This window comes from Trichechus manatus, unplaced genomic scaffold (genome assembly GCF_000243295.1).
Source record: "Trichechus manatus latirostris isolate Lorelei unplaced genomic scaffold, TriManLat1.0 scaffold00061, whole genome shotgun sequence".
In the NCBI taxonomy this organism is placed as follows: domain Eukaryota; kingdom Metazoa; phylum Chordata; class Mammalia; order Sirenia; family Trichechidae; genus Trichechus; species Trichechus manatus.
In genome coordinates, this window is record NW_004443997.1 from 3,296,260 (window position 1) to 3,316,011 (window position 19,752).

General features: G+C 54.0%; 1 protein-coding gene across 1 annotated transcript in view; it reads right to left on the minus strand.

Moving 5' to 3' along the window:
• Positions 1-1,653, minus strand: part of FAM222A (family with sequence similarity 222 member A) — a 33,926-nt gene extending 32,273 nt beyond the window's left edge. The window contains exon 1 of the mRNA XM_004378986.1: positions 1,572-1,653. Within this exon, the coding sequence (XP_004379043.1) occupies positions 1,572-1,653 (82 nt within the window). The remainder of the gene's footprint in view (positions 1-1,571) is intronic.
• Positions 1,654-19,752: the final 18,099 nt, after the last annotated feature.

Below are 19,752 nucleotides of genomic sequence, written 5' to 3' on the forward strand. Positions count from 1 at the left end.
GTTTACCATGATAAAAAAATCATTTATGGAAAAAACAAACTACACTGTGATACTATTTTCACTGACCAAGTGAGCAAAGCCTCAAAGTTTGATGCCATGCTGTGACAGTGGAGGCATGGGGAAACGGGTTCACTGACACACTGCTGTGGGGTGTCAACAGGTACGACATCTAAAGACATCAGGAAGACCCACATCTATCAAAGCTACACATGCACATACCTTTGACCCAGTGTTTCCACTTCTAGGAATTTATCCTACAGATTTACTCACACCCCTGTGACACACGGCTTTACTGCCATATTGCTTGTAACAGCACCAGGATGGGAATAGTCTAAATAGGGGACTGGTCACATAAATTATTGCTCATCCTTGCTATGGAAAGCTATGTGGCTGTAAAAAAGAATGAGGACGCTCTCTAGATGCTGACATACAGGATATATTGCACAAGTGAAAAAGCAAGGTGCAGGAGAGTGTGTAAAATATGTGTGCACACACATTTGCTGGACATGCATAAAACATCTGGAAGGATACCCAGGAAGCTGATAGCATTGGCTGCCTCTGGGAAGGGGAGCAGTGGTTGGGCAACACAGGGGAGGGGGGCTTTTGTCTGTATACCCTTTGTTCCTTTTGAATATTGGACCACATGAATGTATTAGCTTGTCTAAAGATAAGTAAATATTAAAAAAGAAAAGCAATCATGTAAGCCCAATGATAAATAGCAACTGATTCTTGGCTAGGTCAGAGGCAATAGGGAAGGGTGGGGACTGTGGTGAACTGAAGATGGATATCCCCTTAAGGAAGCAATATTTCAGTTCTCACCAATAGCAGGAGTGCAGGAACACAGGCTTGTAGTACCAGATCCTCTGATTTTTCAAAAGACACTAGAAATCCAGAGTTTTATGCTAATTTCCCTATTTTTAAATGCTTCCACGTACCTTTTTTTTTTTTTTTTTTTAAATCTTATGGGGGCTAAAAACGATCAGACTAGAGGGTATGGAATCCCTGTCCTAGGTGATCAAGAAGGACACACCCTTTGAGGTCACTGACTCCAGCTCCCTAAGCCTGACACATTAAAGCAGCAAGTGGGGAGAATGTGCCCAAGGTCACACAGAGAATCAGAATCCCATTCAGGACTGTTTTTGCTTCCACATTACCTTATGTTCTGCGAACATGAGAAAATGACAGTGAGGGAGGCAGACAGAGCACATGGTGGGGATGTATAGGAGGGCCGGGGTGCAGTTGGTGGTCAGGGAGGGCTGCTGGGGAGGAGGTCATGCTTGAGGTAAGACTGGAAGGCCCAGTGGGCACTGGCCAAAGATGGGGGTGCCATTGTGGGGAGGGGCTGCAGAGGGCAGCACAGCTGGGCAAAGGCTGAGGAGCTCAAAAGAATGTGAATTGAAGACAGGGTGGTGGTGGGTGGAGAGGCTGGATGTGCCTGGTATCCCTGGCCCGGGGGCCTACTCTGTAGAGGCCCTGAGGTGGGAGCGAGCTTAGTGTGTCCCTGGAAGAGAAAAAAGTCCCTGTGGACACAGAGTGGACAGAGGAGGGGGACAGAGGGCTGGTCCACTCACACTTGCGCAGTTCCAGGCTCTTGCTTGGGCAGGCCAGGTGTTGGCCCGGCGGGTTCTGGGTCCTCTGCAGACAGGCCAGCATGGCTGAGCTGGGGGCCCGTGGCAGGGCGTGCTCTGCGGCAGGGTCCCTGTGAGGAGAGATAAGGTGCTTGTCATAAGGGCTGCTCTGTACCTGCCTCCCCCGCCCACCCACCACTGGAAGTTCCTGCCAGCAGTCTCCACCCCCCACCATGAAGAACATGAGAGACTTTCAAAGCAGACACCCTTTCTCCCCCATTTGACAGATGAGGAGACTGAGGCCTGGAGGCATCAAGAGGCTCATTAAGGCTTCACAGGAAGGAAAAGAGTACAGGTTTCTAGAGTGGTAGCCTTCCACCACACCAGGGGCAGAGCTGACCAGTCAGACAGGCCCTGGGCCCCGCTCAGCGTGCACGTCACTTCCTCCAGGGACCTCGCTGATGCCTCCTGACCTGGCCAGGTGTCTGTTCCCACAGGGCCTGTCCTAACAGTCGGTGGCAGACACCCTCGTCTTTATAACCACTCGTGAACAGATCTGTATCTTCAATCGGTGTTGGGTGCATCACGGGCAAAGACCACATCTGGTCGTCTTTGGAGTCTGTGTGGAGGAGGACCCAGAAAAAGGCCGTGGGCGCATGGTGCCCCGATTTATCTAGCCATTGGTCTGCCCCCTGCCTGGGGTGTCCACACAGCACCTCTGAGTGGGAGGTGTCCAGGATGGGCTTCCTGGGAGGACGAGGGGCACTCTAGCCCTGACCCCTGCTGAGCCTGACCTTGACCTCGGACTGAGCCCTGAGCCCCATGCCATGCCACCAAGGCTGCCCTGGGGTGACCCGGGACCTCTGTTGCTGCCTGACTGAGCTCCCCATCCAAATGAGGAGGGCAGGGCCACCCACGGCAGCTTCGCCATCAGGGTCCCCCTTAGGTGGCAGCTCAGACATGGCTCCAACAGGTCCACTGCTCACCCACCCTCAGTCCGAACGCCTGACATTCACGTGGAAATGCACGTTCTAGCTTCACAAAACCCACTTCTCTGCTGAGGCGCTGAGGAACATTCCAGAGAGCCCACAGCCCAAGTGGCAGAGTCAGAGTGGGCAGGAGGTCTTGGAGGACGTGGTTAGAGGCCCAGAGTCTCCCTGCTAGCTCCTTCCTTCCTTCCCAGTAAAGAGCAGGCGGGTCCAGGTGTGAGTTCAGCTCTGGCCATTCCTGATATCCACCCTGCGTCAACTCAGTCCTCATGCTGGTTTTAAAAAAGGAGAAGAAAGAAGGGGGGGTGTGTGTTTAAGAGGAAGAAAGGGAAGTTATTTAATACTAAACAGGTGTCTGGAGCCCTGAATTCTGGCGCTTTTTTCTAATAATGAAGTATTCATGAGGAAAAGCCTTTTTTCGCTACTTTCTTAAGATACTAATTTCACAACAAGCTCCTTGTTATGGTGCAATTATTCCAATCTTGTATTTCCCCGAGACGGTGGCAGCCTCCCGTCTGTCCTGGCCTTGCCGTAAATGAAAGACAATCACGTAACCACCTTTCATTATGCTCTATTTTACTTTCAGCAAAGGTACCCTGAAAGAAATGATTTCCTCTGAAAGGGACTTTTATTCAGTTTCAAAACCAATTTTCTCCTATTACTGTCTCAAAAAGAGAGAGAGGGAGAGAAAGCAGGGAATGGATGTAGGGGGAGGCGGGTGGTTCTCAACAACCCCCTCCCCCCCCAATCACCAGCCTTAACACAGCAGCGATGCAATAAAAGCTGCGGTATCCTCTTCCCGGCTTTGATTTCTGGTAATTTTAAAATATGCCATTACAATCAGGCAGAAATTATACAGTTTAAAAAGCGAGTGAAGTGGGGCTTATTGCAGGCGTGAAAGCCCTTGACTGCCAGGACGTGGAGCCTCGACTTGGGGCCTTAGAAACTGAGGGGTGTTGGTGGGAGGCAGGCCTCGGTCGGCCGGCTGCCACCATGTCCTTGGCCACACTGTGCACTTGTGGCGCATTTTGCCCACCTGGACACCCAGGGATGTGTGGACCCTGGGCACACTGCCTGCCGAGCTGGGTGTCCACACGTACCAGTTCACTCTCGAGTAAGTGTATTTTCCAGGAGACAGGCACGTGTACACTTGTGCCCACACCCCCACCGGCATGACATGTGCCTTCACTCATGCGGGCATTCACTGGCACCCTCCCATGCACATGCAGGCAGCCCCACGGACACATGATCGTATGCACACTGTATGTACCTGGAAGGTAAGGGGCCCAAGGCAACACGCCCAGAAGCCAGGCCTTTCTTCCGCACTCCTCCCCTCCCCACCTCTCACTGCTCAAACACGGGTGGCAGGGTGGGACACAGAGGGGAGCCCGAGAAGGCCAGCCAGTTGTAGCCCTCTCCCCCGACGCCATTGGGCCACACCATTGGGCTACACTGTTGCCCACAGGCAGGAGGTCAGCACACTGATGAGTTAAGGAAGCCTGGGCTGGAAGCCCAGGACCCCCACCCCTAATGCTCACGATATGACCCCAAGGAAGCCACTGCCCCTCTCTAGCCTTGAAAAAGTGCTCCAGGACCCCTGTGGTCTCTTCCAGGTCGTTTTCCTCCAGGGCCCTGACTGTGCCCAGCCCCACCTACGAAGGTCCTCCCCACCACTGGCCTTTCCCCAGCCCCTCCCCAGGATCCCACAACTCCCTAAGGGCCACAACTCCCAGCATGCTCTGCAGCTGGAAAGGGCAGGCTGGGGGCTGCGTGTTAGGGGGAGAGGGGCAGGTTGCTATCATGGGGCCTCCCTGGACCCCATCACCTGCCCTCCAGCAGGCCTCTGGTTTTCGGAGTGCTCTGACGGTGGATGCCCACGCAGTCCTGGGAGCCAAGAGGGGTCGTCTGACCCAGTTCAGGGGCCACAGCAGACTTCCTAGAGGAGACGGCATCCAAGCTGAGGCCTCTGCTCAGCTTCTCCAGGGCAGCTGCCTGGGTCATTCCTTCCCTCACTTCTGGAGGACCAGCAGGCAAGGCCCAGCAGCCTGAGAACCATCTTCAGTTGGAGAGATTTTTCTCTCTCTGCACCCTCAAGCCCCCCCAACTCATTGCCCAATCTCCCTGTGTCCTACTGCTGGGGCAGGTGAAGGGTCCAGTATGGGAGAGGGGCTGGGCCAGCTAAGTGTGACAAGGACAAGTGGATGACCACTTCCATGTCCCCATTATCATCCCCACTGCCTACAAACAGGACAAAGTCACGTCCCTCTCCTTGGCCTTACAACTTCTCTGTCCTCAGAACAGAGCCCAGCCCTCTCTGCCTGGCCCTCTGTTGGCCACGCCGGCTGCCTCGCATCTCTAACCCTCTGCCCATGGCACTGTCACCCTGATCCATTCTGTTAACCTTGATCTATCTTTTCAGACTCTGGCTCAGCAGTCCCCTCCTCCATGAAGCCTTTCCTGACCCCTCAGATTGGAGGTGCCTCCTCTGGGGACCCTAATCACACTGAGTTGTAATGGCCAATTTTCACGTCTGTGTCCCTCCACTGGATGGGTTTCCCAGGGGCAAGGACTGTGTCTTACTTGTTTCTCTCCCCAGTGTCTGGCAAAGAGTGATTGTTTAATCAATAGGTGTTGAATGAATGGTTGAATCAATGAATCACTTATTGTCAGATGAAGTTACCGAGGCCCAGAGAAGCCAAGCATCCTGCACAAGGTCACACAGCAAGCTGGGGACGGACTGGGGCAGGCACCTAAAACACTCATGATCTCCCAGAGAGCCAGCTCTGCCTCCTTCCCAGCTGGCATCATCCTATCTGCAGAAAGTCACCTTCAGAGCCCCTACCCAGGCTTCTTACTGCCCCTGCCAGGAACCATCCTGGGAGAGCTGCTCATTTGGAAACCCTATCTGCAAATCGGACTGTTTATAAGCCCAAGGTCTTTTGTGACTTTAATAATGAAGTCAGGCAGGGGGTGGGGGAATGTTGCAAGCCACAATGATAGAATACTTTGGCACCATCCCTGACGTGGGGGCCGATAAGATGGCCTTATCTCCAAGACGCCCCAAGGAAAAGGTCCCTCTACCAGATAACTCCCCCAGCTGTCGATATGCCCTTTCATAGCTGAGGATTTAGATAAAGGAAATGTGACAGGGGAGGGGAAAGAAAGGAAGGAACTTTCCCAGTCCGAGGAGGAATTGAGTCTGTGCCACTCGCCTTGGCAGAACAATGAAGAGGAGGAGAAGGATGTCAAAAGGCTGTCTTTTTTTTTATTAAAAGAATGGGGAATTGGGGCCTTTGGCCCTGCTTGCCATTTGTTATCTCTCCCTCACCTGGTGGCTATGGGGGCATTGGGGAGCCCCCAGGACACTGGCAGGGAGAACTCAGAAATCACAATGTGCACATTAGTACTACTACTGCTACCTTATGGGCAGTTGTACGGTCACATGGGGTCACTATGAGTTGGAACCAACTCGACAGCACACAGCTACTACTACTAGCAGTGAGGACTTATGGAACGTTCTCCCCGTGCATCACACCTCACCGCTGCCTCCGAACGGCCTGGAGGAGTGGGTTCTCTTTTCAGCCACATTTCATAGATTAAGAAACAGTCACAGAAAAACCAAAACCAAACCAGTTGCCATTACGCAGATTCTGACTCCTTGTAACCTCAAGTGTAACAGAGAACGGCTGCATAGGGTTTTCTTAGCTGTAATCTTTACGGGAGCAGATCACCAGGCCTTTCTTCCACAGCACCACTGGGTGGGTTCAAATGGCCAATCTATAGATTACTAATGAGCATAAACTGTTTGCACCATTCAGGGCCCTTAACAATCACCGGGCGGGGAAGTCATCTGCCCAAGGCCACATGGCTTCTAGATGGCAGAGCCGGAGTGTCTCAACCCCAGCCGCAGCCTGGGTCCTCACTGCCGCATGTGACAGCCCCTGCCCTTGGCTCCACTGTGTGGGGGGGGCTGTCAGGCCCCAACTCCCGGTCAGCTGGGCATGGAAGAGCAGAAGCAAGGGCTTCTTCTCCCTGGTGCCCAAATCCACTCTGATTCTACTCCAGGAGGAGCTGGGGCACAGAGAGGGAGAAGACAGGAGGGGGAGGAGGAGGGCTCCCAGGAGGCCGCTTATTCCTCCCGTAAACAATCACAGAGGACAGTGCCACAAAGCTCGAGCTGGGCAGAACAATACTGAGACGAATAAAACTCAGGCGCTGCCAGGTCGAAGGAACTGTTTTTGAGGTGGCTGTCGCCCACTCATTCATTCATTCAGGCAGCAAACACTTTGGAGCATCTTCTATGGGCCCGACCTGTGACATGTGCTGGAAGTATGAAAATCAGCCAGACTGTCCTGACGAAAGGGGACACTCAGCCAGAGCTGACCCCCGTTCCCAAATCCAGCCCAAGGTGAAAATGGGACTTTTCTCTTTCCCCCTCCTGCCTCCAACGTTCCCCCAAAGTGGCAGAAGGGGACAGTAAGTGGGCGAGACTTTCTCTCCTGTGTCCTGCAGGTCAACAGTCTGCCCCCCCGCCAGGCTGGGCTGGCCCTGGAATAGGCAGAACGGGAGGACACAGCAGGGCAAGGCTGTGACGCTGTGAAGGTCACAGGCTGTGCCACTTCCAGTCTCCCCCCTCCCCCACCCTACCCCCGGAGTTTCCTACCCTGGCCTCTGCGGCTCTACTCAAGGCCAAACTGGCTGTGTCTTGGAGGGGAAGGTCCAGCCAGGCCCTTCCCAGTGTCCAGTGGGACTAGGAGTTCAGAGAGTCAGCCTTGGAGGCCTCAGGGTGGCGCCTGCCAGCCAGGGGACAGGAGCCTGGGTTCTGATTGGCTGTGTGACCTTGAGGAAATTACAGCGCCTCTTCGAGTCTCAGTTTCCCTAACTGAACCGTGATGGGGATTGGGCAAGCTGGTTGTACGAGAGCTTGAATCTCCAGCTTGAACATGAGAGGATGTTACGATTTGGTTTTCAAGCACGATCCAGGGCACCAGCTCCAGACACAGTCCCTGTCCTTGAGGGATTTAGAATCTTGAGTGGGGGACGAGACAGGAAGCTGGAACAAACTAGCAGTTACGTAAAGTGCTGAGTGGACTGTGGAGACTCTGAGTTCCCTGATGGGATGAGGCAGATGCCTGCCATTGCTCAGGGCCTCACAGCCTCAGGGGGCAGGGATAGGGGGACAGGGAGGAGGGTGGGAGCGCTCCTGTAGTTCTCCCCTCAGCCCCCCTCAGTGCCACTGAAGCCTCATTCTCTTTCACCCTGTCCTGGATACAGAGCCTCCCCGCAAATGCAAATGAGCACTGGATTTGGAGTCTGGGCGAGCTGGGTTCAGACCTGGCTGCGTGGCCCTAAGTCGGTCACTTCTCCATGTGGGTGCCCCCAAGCCACTGCTGCCAGGCCTGGGTGTGTGCCTGATACACAGTGCAACATTTAATCCTCAAGCAACCCCAGGAGGAGGTTCTTGTCCAGACCCCATGTTACAGAAGAGGTAACTGAGGCTCAGAGAGGCTGAGTGACTTGCCCAAGAACACACAGCTATAAAGCCAAAGGGACTAATTATGAAACCAATGGCAGTGCAGGGCAGTGGATGCAAGTGTAGCCTCTGGGGTTTTTCTGGACTGAATTCAAATTCCAGCTCAGCCACTTACTAGCTCTGTGACCTTGGGCAGGTTATTTAAACTTCTGGGCCTCAGTTTTCTCATCTGTAAAATTGGAAGAATAAATAGTACTTCCCTCACAAGGTTGTTCTGATACATCAGCAAGAGAATGCCTGGCATGTAGTTTTTTTCGAGTTGCCATTGAGTCAATTCCAACTCATGGCGACCCCATGTGTGTCACAGTACAACTGCACTCCACAGGGTTTTCAATGGCTGATTTTTCAGAAGCAGATCGCCAGGTCTTTCTTCCAAGGTGCCTCTGGGTGGACTCAAACCTCCTACCTTTTTGTGTCAACCTTTTGCACCAGCCACGGACTCCTGGCATGTAGTGGTCGTGTTGTTAGGTGTGCTGAGTTGGTTCCGACTCACAGCGACCCTATGTACAACAGAATGAAACACCGGCCGGACCTGTGCCATCCTTACAAGTCGTTGCTACGTTTGCGTCCATTGTTGCAGCCACTGTGTCAGTCTGTCTCGTTGAGGGGCTTCCTCTTTTTAGCTGACCCTCTGTGAAATGTAGTAGGGCCTCAATAAGGGGCCACTGCTATTCTTATTAATGAAACGTTGCTATTATGCAGAATGAACCACTCTGCATCTGGCCTGACTCATCTGTAAAACAGACAACGAACACTACTTCCAAGCCCTATGGAGAAGGTCAGGCATCACACACCCTAGCAGGCCAGGCACACAGGCTTCAGCAGTGTTTCACGGCACCACCAGCTCCAGATGGAGCAGTCTGAGCTCGAAGGTCAAGGGGGTGGGCTGGCAGAGGGGCCATGCTGCCAGAGCCCAGCAGCACCAGCTGATCCAGCATGAAGCCTCAGAAAGCTCAGGACTCCCTAAACAAGGAGGGGCAGGAAACCAGCCTGCCCTCGGCCAGGACACAAGGGCGAGGACCCTTGCCCAGCAGTGTCTTAGGGATCCAGGTGCACAGCCTCCTCCTCACCCCTTCTAGAGCTCTCAGCTCGGGAGATGCCACTGCCTTTCTCTCTTGTCCTCTTCTGTCTCTATCCCTGTCCCTAACTTCACCTGCCTCCCTGCTCTGCTGAATCCCCTGCCCCTCATTCTCTGCTCTGTCTCTCTTTCTTCCTGACCCCATCTCTCCCCTACCCCTTCCCTCTCTTTCCTTATCTCTCTCCCCCCACCCCACCCTGTCTATCTGCAAGGCAGCCAGAGCAGAAGCCCACCCCACCCCCTCCTGCGCTCCCTCCCCCATGCCTGCTCCAAGCCCGAGGCCTTCCAGGGGACCCTGTTAATAATTAAATGTTAATCTAAAAAGCAATTTGAGCTGCGGCTAGGCAGATCTGGTTAGAGATTACATTAACATGGAGGAGGCGAGGGTAATTTTCTTTAACCTGCTCCTGATCTCTCAAGCCCGAGAATCTTCAAGTCACACCGGCACTGCTGATTAAAGTGGCACAGGGCTTGGCTGTGGATAAGGGACCTGTGAAAAGTGATTATTTCCCGCTGCCATTTGGGCTGCAGCACCAGAAGGGGATTTTCGCTCACTCTCTTTTTAAGGGCAGTGGAGGTGGGGCACTGCCCCCTTCAACAGATCTCAGCTCCTGCCTGGATTACTGCTGCATCCCCCCACCATGAGGCTGGGGTCTCTCTAAAATGCAAATCTGGTCACAGAGCAGACCTGGCTTGCTCTGTTCCCAGGACAGGGATGCCAGCCCCGGCCTGGCGCCAACAGCCCTCCATTCTGTCCTCACCTACTGTCCTAGCGCCTCGCCTGGGCCTGGGCTAGGCGCTGGAGCCAGAGACGCACGAGAGACAGAAAGGCAACCAACAGTCACGAGTTCTGGACAGCAGCCGGAGTCCTGAGGTGGACACCTCCTCACACAAACCTTGATGCCCACATTGCCAGTCCTCTGCCCATGGCACCCCCCTGCCTGCAAGCCCTTCCCGGCTCTCCACACCCTCAGACTCTACTCGACCTTCAACTGAAGCACAGGCTCCTCAAGGGCTTCTCCGGAGACATGCGGGTGCACGATAAACGTCTGATGAATAATGGAATGAATGAGCACCCGGGTGGCCCTCCGACATCCTCCACAGGTTCCTGGTGTTGTTACCAGTCCTGTGCATGGCAGGCCCTCCGGAAAATGTTTCCTGAAGGAACGATGGGCAAGAGGATGGACTGGGGTGTCAGGGTGCAAGGGGGCACAGGAAGGATCTGCCTGGAGCACAGGGGTGGGGTTTGGGGGTAGGCAGGTGTTCCAGGGCCCTTGGGCACCATGGCCAGCTCCCAGTGCAGGGACCCTCGGAAGGGGTGGGGCCGAGCCTGGGAGCACAGTGATGGCAGTCACCATGGGCACTGACTGGTACCTGCCCCAGGCACCATTCCAACCCCTGGAACCGTGTGACAAACATTTATTAAGCCCCTACTGTGTACCAGTTCCTGTACTGGATGCTTGGTCCAGTGACAGCCGTCAGACATCGCCCTCTCCTGGGGTGGAAGGAGGTGCCAGAGAGGCAATTACAAGGTAGAGTGACAAGTGGTACCCATGATGGCGCCACCCCTACCTAGCCTGGGAGTGTCAAGATGAAGGGTTACACCCACTGCCTCGTGAGAGGGTGATGGCATCGTCTCTCAGGCTTCAGAGCCAGACGTCTGAGCGAGAATCCCAGCTTTATCCCTTAACTCTGGGCCTTGGGCAAATCCCTCCATCTCTCTGACCCTCAGTTTGCTGGTCTGAAAAAGGGGTTAATGCCTACCGTGAATCAGTACTAATAAAGAGCCAGGGCCATAGCAGTAGCTCCCTGAGTGGGAGACGTTATTATTGCTTATGATTCTTTTCTACAGGTGAAGAGGAAATAGCCACGCGAAGAAGGCAGGGAAGGGGGTCCCAATCATGGGACTGCTCAGGTGAGGGCATGGGGACTAGAAAGAAATTGGTGGTGAACCTAAGCAGCTCCATATTGCTGGAGAACCCCCCTGGTGAGCAACCAAGAGCACCCCATGTGTGCAAGGCCAGGTGGGGGTCACTAGGAGAGAGGGGGTAGGGGTAAGACAAGGGCCTACCACCAAGGACCCGCACCCTCAAGGCAGGGAGATCCACTTCCTGTGGACAAGTGCTAGTTCTCGGCTGGGAGAGGCTCAGGGAAGATGCCGGGGGTGGGTGCTTTAGATGAGGGCCACTGGCAATGGACTGGGCTGGCCCTCTTCACCCTCTGCTGGGTGGTACCTTTGGAGTGAGTGGGTGGGGCTCATTCTCATGCAAATGAGCCTTTGGGAGGCCCCAGCTGGGGTGCAAAGCCCCTAATCACAGACCCCCTAGTCTCTGCAGCTCCCACCTCCTCAAGTAGTCTTCCCAAGAGCCAAATCCCAAGGTAGGAAGTTTGAGGTGGCCTGATTGTACCTGTCATTCCAAGGTTCCTAGCTCCAGGCTAAGAAGCCCTGGTGATGCAGTGGTTAAAGAGCTTGGCTGCTAACAGAAAGGTCGGCAGTTCGAACCCACCAGCAGCTCTGCAGGAGAAGGATGTGGTAGTCTGCTTCCATACAGATTCACAGCCCTGGAAACTCTATGGGGCAGTTCTACTTTGTCCTATAGGATCGCTATGAGTCAGAATTGAATCGATAGCAATGGGTTTGCTTCTGTTGGTTAGTTCCAGCCTTGGCTCTGTAAGTAATAGTGGAGTCCAGTCTCCACAGTCACCTTCCATTCCTGAATGCCATCAGATGTTACAATGGGAGCTGCGGGAAGCTCAGCAGAAAGGTCTCAACTCAGGTTTTTGGGTGGAGGTCATGGAACCTTACATGGAGCCACACACATATAAGCAGGCTGGGGGCGTTACCAGATGATGCCAGGACACCAGGGTGCTCAGAAGAGGGAACAGCATGTGCAAAGGGCAAAGACAAGACCCATCATGGAGCCCAGAGGGACTCAGTGTTCTAGCCATCCTCCCACCTATTCCCGTCCCTGCACCCACAGTTCTGGGTTAAACCTAGCAATGGGGAAGGAGAAAAGCTAATAAGGATAATAGTAAGACCTAGTTTTTACGTTTAGTGTCCCCCACTGGCTCAGCACTTTACATACATCACCTCATGTAACCCACCCCACTGTAAGGAGAAAGAAGACGACTATGGTAGTTGGACCCATGAGGAAACAGAGCCCAAGTGGGGAAGAGGCTGTCCAGGACCCCAGGGCTGGTTGGCGGAGGGGGCTGGAAAGCCCTGCGGGAATAGCCCAGGGGTATTTGGAAGATGGAGAGTCCAAGGCTGGGGGGTGGACAACAGCAGCTGATCAGGGGTGGTTTTGACTTTTAGCCTGAAGCCAAGGGTAGAAAACTCAGATGCTTCTGGGGATCAGGCTGGGGCAGAAATGAGAGGAGTGGTCTGGTCAGGGGCTCAGCAAATGTGAGAGGATGATGATGCCAACACCCCGCCCGGCAATCCTACATCCCGCCACTGCGCCCAGCAATCCCACTTCCCAACGCTGAGTCCGGCAATCCCACATTCCGCCACTGCGCCCGGCAATTCCACACCCCACCACTGTGCTGGCAATTCCACATCCCGCCACTGTGCCCGGCGACTGCAGACCCCAACACTCGGCCCGGCAATCCCACATCCCGACACTGTGCCCGGCAATCCCACATCCCGACACTGTGCCCGGCAATCCCACATCCCGACACTGTGCCCGGCAATCCCACATCCCGACACTGGCCCATTGATTCCACATTCCAACACTCAGCCTGGCAATTCCACATCCCAACACTCTGCTCAGCAATTCCACATGCCAACAACCCACTCAGCAATCCCACATCCCAACACTCCGCTCGGCAATTCTACATCCCTACACTCATCCAGTGATTCCACATCCCAACACCTGGCTCAGCAATTCCACATCCTGATTTTTCAAGAGAGGCAGGAATTCCTGATTTTTACGTGAACTCTTCCAGTTTTTGAATAATTTAAAATGTTCTTTTCGTTTAACCCCCAAGAACCAACTAGCCCTCCTGTGTGGGCTGAGTCTCTAACATTTGCCCTTTGCTGTGGGCCGGCATGGAGGGCACAGTTGTCTAACCCCTTCTCTAGTTGAGGTGCTACGTCCTTGTCATCTGGTCACAGGGCACCATAAGAAAGAGCAAGGCTCAGAAGCCAGGCCGCCCGGCTCTGCCACTCCCTAGTTAGCTGTATGACTGTTTATCTCTGGAGCATTGTTCTTCTTTGTGCTTCTCTGTATTTCTAATTCTTCTACCGTGAACATGCAGCACCCTTTCTGGGGGTGTGGGGGAAAATAACTTTTCAAAAGGGATTTCAACTCCTGACCACCTAGAGAAGAGGAGGGTGGTGCTCGGTGTCAATTCACTGACATGGCAGGGAGCAGCTGGCTGCTCAAGGAAATCCTGGAGGGATGATGGAGATGGATGGGGTGAGAGGCAGGAGGACAACAAGCCCCAGAGGCTTTGATATCCAAGAGTGGCAGCATGCAGGGAACTTTCTGGAGAGCCAGAGCTGGGCCAGCTAACCCGCCAGCAGGTGCTGTCAGCACCTCTTCTAAAACAGATCCCTGCTCTGCCCCATTACCTCCCAGCCTCCACACATAACCCTCCACACCATTCTCCACCCTGCAGGGGCCAGGCGAAGCTTTTCCATGTGTAACTCAATCCCCTCCCCACTCAAAACTCCCCCGCTGGCTTCAGCTGCATTCCCAACAAGATCCTCTGAGGCCCTGCATGACCTCCCCACCCATTCCACTGCCCCTCTCTCCTCGCTCACCCAGCTTAGCCACACTGGCCATCTTCCTGGTCCTCAACAGGCCAACCTCAGTCCTACCGCAGGGCCTTTGCACTTCCAGCTTTCTCTCTACCCAAGTACCCTATACCAGCACTGTCTAAGACAAACACATTGCAAGCCCCGTCAGTAATTTTAACTTTTCTAATAGGAGAAATTAAGTTTGATAATGTACTTTATTTAATCCAGTATATCCAAAATATCATCATTTCAACATACAGTCAATATTCAAAAAATCCTAATGAGATATTTTACATTTTTTTCTCACACTAAGTCTTTGAAATCTCATGTGTATTTTACACTCAGGAATCCCCGGGTGGTGCAAATGGTTAACGTGCTCAGCTGTTAACCAAAAAGTTGATGATCCAAGTCCTCCCAGGAGGCTCCTTGGGAGAAAAGCTTGGTGATCTACTTCTGAAAAATCAGCCATTAAAAATCCTACGGATCAAAGTTCTACTCTGACACACATGGGGTCACCATGAGTCGGGGCTGATGTTAATCAAGGTCAACTCGACAGCAACAGTATTTTACAGGACTTCTCAATTCAGACTTGCCTCACTGATAACCACCTGTGGACAGCACTGTCCCCAGCACGCCCCCAACTCCCATGAGTAGGCACTTTCCGTGTCACCCCACTTCCTCATTCCCACCTCAGCTCAAACACCACCTCCTCCAAGGAGCCCTCCTTGACCACCCTAAGTCGGCAACTCTCTGCTCCAGCCACTATGCCATTATCATTCTATTTCTTTTGTTGTTCTTACCACTCTCTGAAATTATCTTACTGATGACTAGTTTGGGGTCTTCTCCCCCACTAGAGTGTGGACATGCACAGTAGGGCACACAGTATGTTCTCAGGGTAAGCAGGTGGTTGGGAGCAGAGGCCGGGGTGGTAGCGGGAGCAGGGCCAGGGCCCTGGTCCACCCACCTCATTCATTCTAAATTGTGCTCAGCAATAAGAGGCAGAGATGGAATATGTGTGTGTGGGGGGGGGGGTGCGTGTGTGTGTGTGTGGGTGCATGTGTGCACATGCGAGTTGTATATGTGTGGGGATGTGTGTGCATTCCCTCCTCCCCCTGCCCCTCCGAGCTTCTGAAAAGCAGCCCCAGAAGATGGGAAGATGGGACTTCTTTCAAAATCAGCCCGGTGCAGAAAAATGGCTGTGACAGCACAAAGCCGAGATTGAATCAGCGACGGCCCGATTGCCTGGTGACGGTTACAAATGATCTGATGTGGAAAAGACGGTATCAGATGTGTGCAGAACAACGGCAGCTCCGCGCCCCCATGTGCCAGACAATGGGCTGCTGGGCAGGCAGGCAGGTGGCTCCCAGGGGCCCAGACCAGAACGAGCCAATGGCTCAGGCCGCAGAACAGGCTGAGCATGGAGCGGGCCCTTCCTCAGGGCCAGGCCTGGGCTTGGTGGTGTCCGTGCACCAATCCCATGGGCCCTGCTCAACAAGGATGGTCACAGATGCAGGGGCAAATGGGCATTCCCCGAATGCCCACCACCTGGGGACAGTATGCCCCAACGTGCCACCAAGTGCTTAGCTCTGGGCAACTGGATGAGGGGCTAGTTATATTTTCTTTATCAGACCGGTCATTGCTAAATACGATTATTATTCTTGGGTGCCGTCGGGTCAATTCCAATCTCATAGTGACCCCATGTGACAGAGTAGATCTGCCCCATGAAGTTTTCTTGGCCGTAATCTTTATAGAAACAGATTGCCAGGTCTTTCTCCCGCATAGCCGTGGGTGGGTTTGAACCACCAACCTTTCGATTAGCAGCCGAGTGCTTAACCATTGTGCTACCAGGGCTCCTTTCAAACACTACATGATGACTATTATTACTTTTGTAACAGGGGAAGAAAAAGAGCCTACTCCCCACTCCTCGGCACCCTGCCTTTACACTCAGCCTCGAAGGAGAGTGGGAGAAGTCGCCCTCTCTACCATACACAGCTCTGTGACAGCCATTGGCACCAACCCCTTCCCCACCCACAAGTGACAGGTGGGTGTTTGACCCTCCGTCTGTGAGACTCCCAGGCCTGTGCTCTTAACCACCTAATAACACAGGTCATCTCACAGTGACCCTTCTCTCAGCCCTGTGGGAGGCGGCTGGGTCCAGAGAGGGTGTGCAGCTTGCCCAGAGGTGCACAGCAGTGAGGTGGACGGCCCTCAGGCCTCACAGAACCATTTCTAGACCTTCTACTCCAAGACCAGGCACATAGTAGATGCTCGATTAATCCCTGTTGAGCAAACAGAGGGATGGGCTGGTGCCTTATTTCCTGCCTGCCTTGCACGGCCAGGGCCCACAGCTCTCCTCTCCTCTTCTCCCCAGCCATTCGCCCTGGCCCTTGGAGGTCTCTCTCCCCTTTGTTGCACTGCACACTTTACCATTTCAACCCCAACAAACCCCGCTGTACACTTGGAACACCTGAGCCACCCTGAGAACTGAGTGAGTGCTGAGTGAGTACCACCAAGTGCTTAGCTCCGGGCCACTGGTAGGCGGGCAGAGGTGGCAGGGCTGGCAGGGATTGGTCAAGAGCCTCCTCTCAGGCCCAGCTGTCACCTGTCAATCAGAGGCTCCAGCCCATGTCACTGAGGCTCAAGGGCTGGGAAACTTCTGGAGGAAGGAGAGGGCCTCTCCCTCCGGAGGTCTGGGCTGGGGGTGCCTCAGCCACAGTGACCACACATCTCAGCTCTCGCTGGAGCCTTAAGACCATCTTGCGAGCGAGGTGTGGGTATCCACGCCCCCCATTCTCCAGAGGAGTGAGCCAGGATGTGCACCAGTCTGCTGGACTCTAAAGCCCATGACATGGCCTGTGCCGAGGGGGGTTGGGGTTCCAAGCGGGCAGCCAATGTCCTGCAGGACCCACCACTCCTGGAACAGGCACCAGAAGCCAGGCCTCTGCCCCAGGCACTGAGCCACCTCCCTTGGCCTTGGACCTGAGTGACTGGCATACAAAGCTGATCCCAAAGGGGTTGTCCTGAGGCCAGTTAGGTCACACCCCCACTACCCTTACCCACATAATGACATCCTCCTCTTCCTCAGTCTCCAGACGCATGGTCCCTGATAGGTGGTGTCCGTCTAGAAAGAGCAAAACAGCACGTGGCTCAAGCACACACCCAGAACTGGGTTTGAATCCCAGCTCTGCCACTTACTAGCAGGGCTGTCTTGAGTAAGTAAGTCACTGAGTTCCTTGGGGCCTCAGTGTTTCCATCTGAAAAATGGAGTTAGAACGGCACTCCTCACTCGGCCGTGGTGAGGATCAACCAGACAAAGGGTCTACCGAGGACAGAGACTCCCTCAGTGGTATTCTCACCACTGCCCTCCCAGAGACGTGACATCTAGTGCCCACTGGTGCCCACTGCACTGGTCACACCCATCTCAGCTCTCAAGGCCGCTTTCTCTACCAGGGCCCAGAGAGGACAGTGAAGGCCTCAGTGAGGTGAAAGGGTTTGTCTGTGGTCAAGCGGCAGCAGAGGGTGGAGGCATCTGTGGCCCAGGGCTGGGACCCTTGAACTCCAGAACCTAAACCCCAACTCCTTCCAGCACATTTATCCTTTACTGCCCAAGGGCAAGGTCCCTAACATGCCCGGGGTGAGAATAAGCCCAGGGACGTGAAGAGGAGGGCTCCAATAGGCACATTTACCAAACCTTGCCTGAGCACCTACCGTGTGCCAGGCTGTGGGACCCAGAGCAGAAGCAGACACAGCAGAGGTGATTAAACGCATCACCCAAACAGCTCCAACCCCAGGTCAGACAGAGCACCAAGGGAGCCCAGAGAAGAGGGGTCATTACTAGGAGAGGGAGCTTCCCTGAGTACTCTGAGGGTGAGGGCAGCGCCTGGCACAGAGAGCAGCAGGCACCCAATGGGCTCACGCATCTAATAAGCCAGGCCTTGTGGGGCCAAGTGAATGATGTGGGGTGGGGGATGAGGGCATTCCAGGTGGACAGAGGAGATTAGCCACGTACTGATCTTGCCCAGCCCTGAGCTGGGTACTTTGCATCCACTTGCCTGCTGAATCCTCCTAATTCCCCTTCAGTAGAGACTATTATTACCCCCATTTTCTAGAAGGAGAAACTGAGGTGCAGAGCAGGGAAGCCACTTACTTGCTCAAAGTCGTCTGGCAGGGATGGGGTCATTCACTGGGTGTGAACAAGGGAAGGATGGACACAGGCTGGAGGTATCAGGTGGGCCTTGAAGGCCAGGCTGAGGCCTTTTTTTTTATCTTTGACAGACAAGGGGGAGCCACAGAGAGGGCACAGGGAATGAAGCAGGGACTCCAGAGCTGGCCTGTCTGGGTTCAAGCCCCAGCTCTTCCACTCACCAGCTGTGCAACCTTCAGCAGGTCAACTAACCTCTCTGTGCTTTAGTTTCCCCATATGAAGAATGGGGTTCAGAATGTCCCTACCTCATACATCAAGGAAGTTCAATTGTGGCACACAAATGAATTTATATGTTTATTAAATGGTGGGAGGGGGGCGGGGTGGAAGCAAAGAAATGGAAAGCTGGTGGAATGAGTCAGGGCCTGGTCAGGTTGCAGACAATCTGGCCCTGGGGAGGGGGCCCAGCCTGGTGCATGCCTGCCCAGCCCTGCCAGGTGGGTGCCAGGCCTGGGGCGGCGGTAGCACCACTGCACCGTGCCGGGGCACGCGCCAGCATGTGCGTGCATGCGTCTGTGTGTGTTGCTGCCGCCGCTTCTATGCAAACATGTTAATTTGTTTTCATTTTGTGTTTTTTTTCCCTCGCAGGATAATTGGGTGAGTTTGAAGTCTTGGCGAGGCTGCTGATTATAGCTATTCGGGTGGTGCCCTCGCAGGGCTCGGGCCCTGCCTCCTGCCTCTGGCAGCGAAGGTGGTAGCTGGATGCATCTTGAGGAGTACAAGGAGATATGCTGGGTTCTGGGCGCTCTTGCTGCCAAGGAAGGGGATGGGGCCACGGCTGAGACCCCTGGTGAGCCGTCCTGGGACTCCCATTATGCCCTTCACCCAGAAAACATCCCAACATTCAAGGGTGCAAATCCCGCCCACGAACAGCTTTTCTTTGCCCTGTATGATACATTAAAAAAATAATAAATTGTGGCATGGTTGCCGACATTTAAAAAAAGAAAAAAATCTCCTTGCCTAGATTCTCTTGAAAAAAACTGGCAGCTCGGGAACCGCTGAGCCCATGCTCCTGAGAGGACAAGTGCTTTGTTCATTTTGTTACCCACTTGGCTCCCATGAGCACTGAGTTTTCCACCCTGGACGGGGGATGAGCTTTGGGATTAGATAGTACAAGTCTGGCTCAGACTCTGCCCTCAGAAGCGGTGTGACCTCAGCTAGTATCTGCCTTTCTGAGTCTCTTTCCTCATCTGTGAAAGCCTCCCGCCTTGCCTTGCAAGGATTAAAACGAGATGGCAGAGTTTTCCAGAACATAGTAGGGCTTGGTTAAGCGTTCATTCTCTTTCATTGAGGAGGGGAGCGCTGGTGTGGGTGCAGAGACAGAAGCTTCCTGCTGTGCACTTGACCTCACCCCTGGCCATTCAGCTTTGTCATGGATCTGTCTGTTTCTCCTGATAGACAAGGACCAGGTCCTTGAGGGAGGGCCAGGCCCACATCTTTGGTTTAGACTTCACTGAAGACCTACTACGTGTGCACTGTATATGAAGAGCTGGGGACAGAGGCAAAAGGGCTTGAGGCTCTGGTGGATGTAAACAGGGTACAACATCCATCTGGACCAGGAGGACATCAGGGAAGGGGCAAGTCCCTGCAGAGTTAGCCCTGCAGAGACCACACACATGTGTGCTGAGGAAGGGGACAG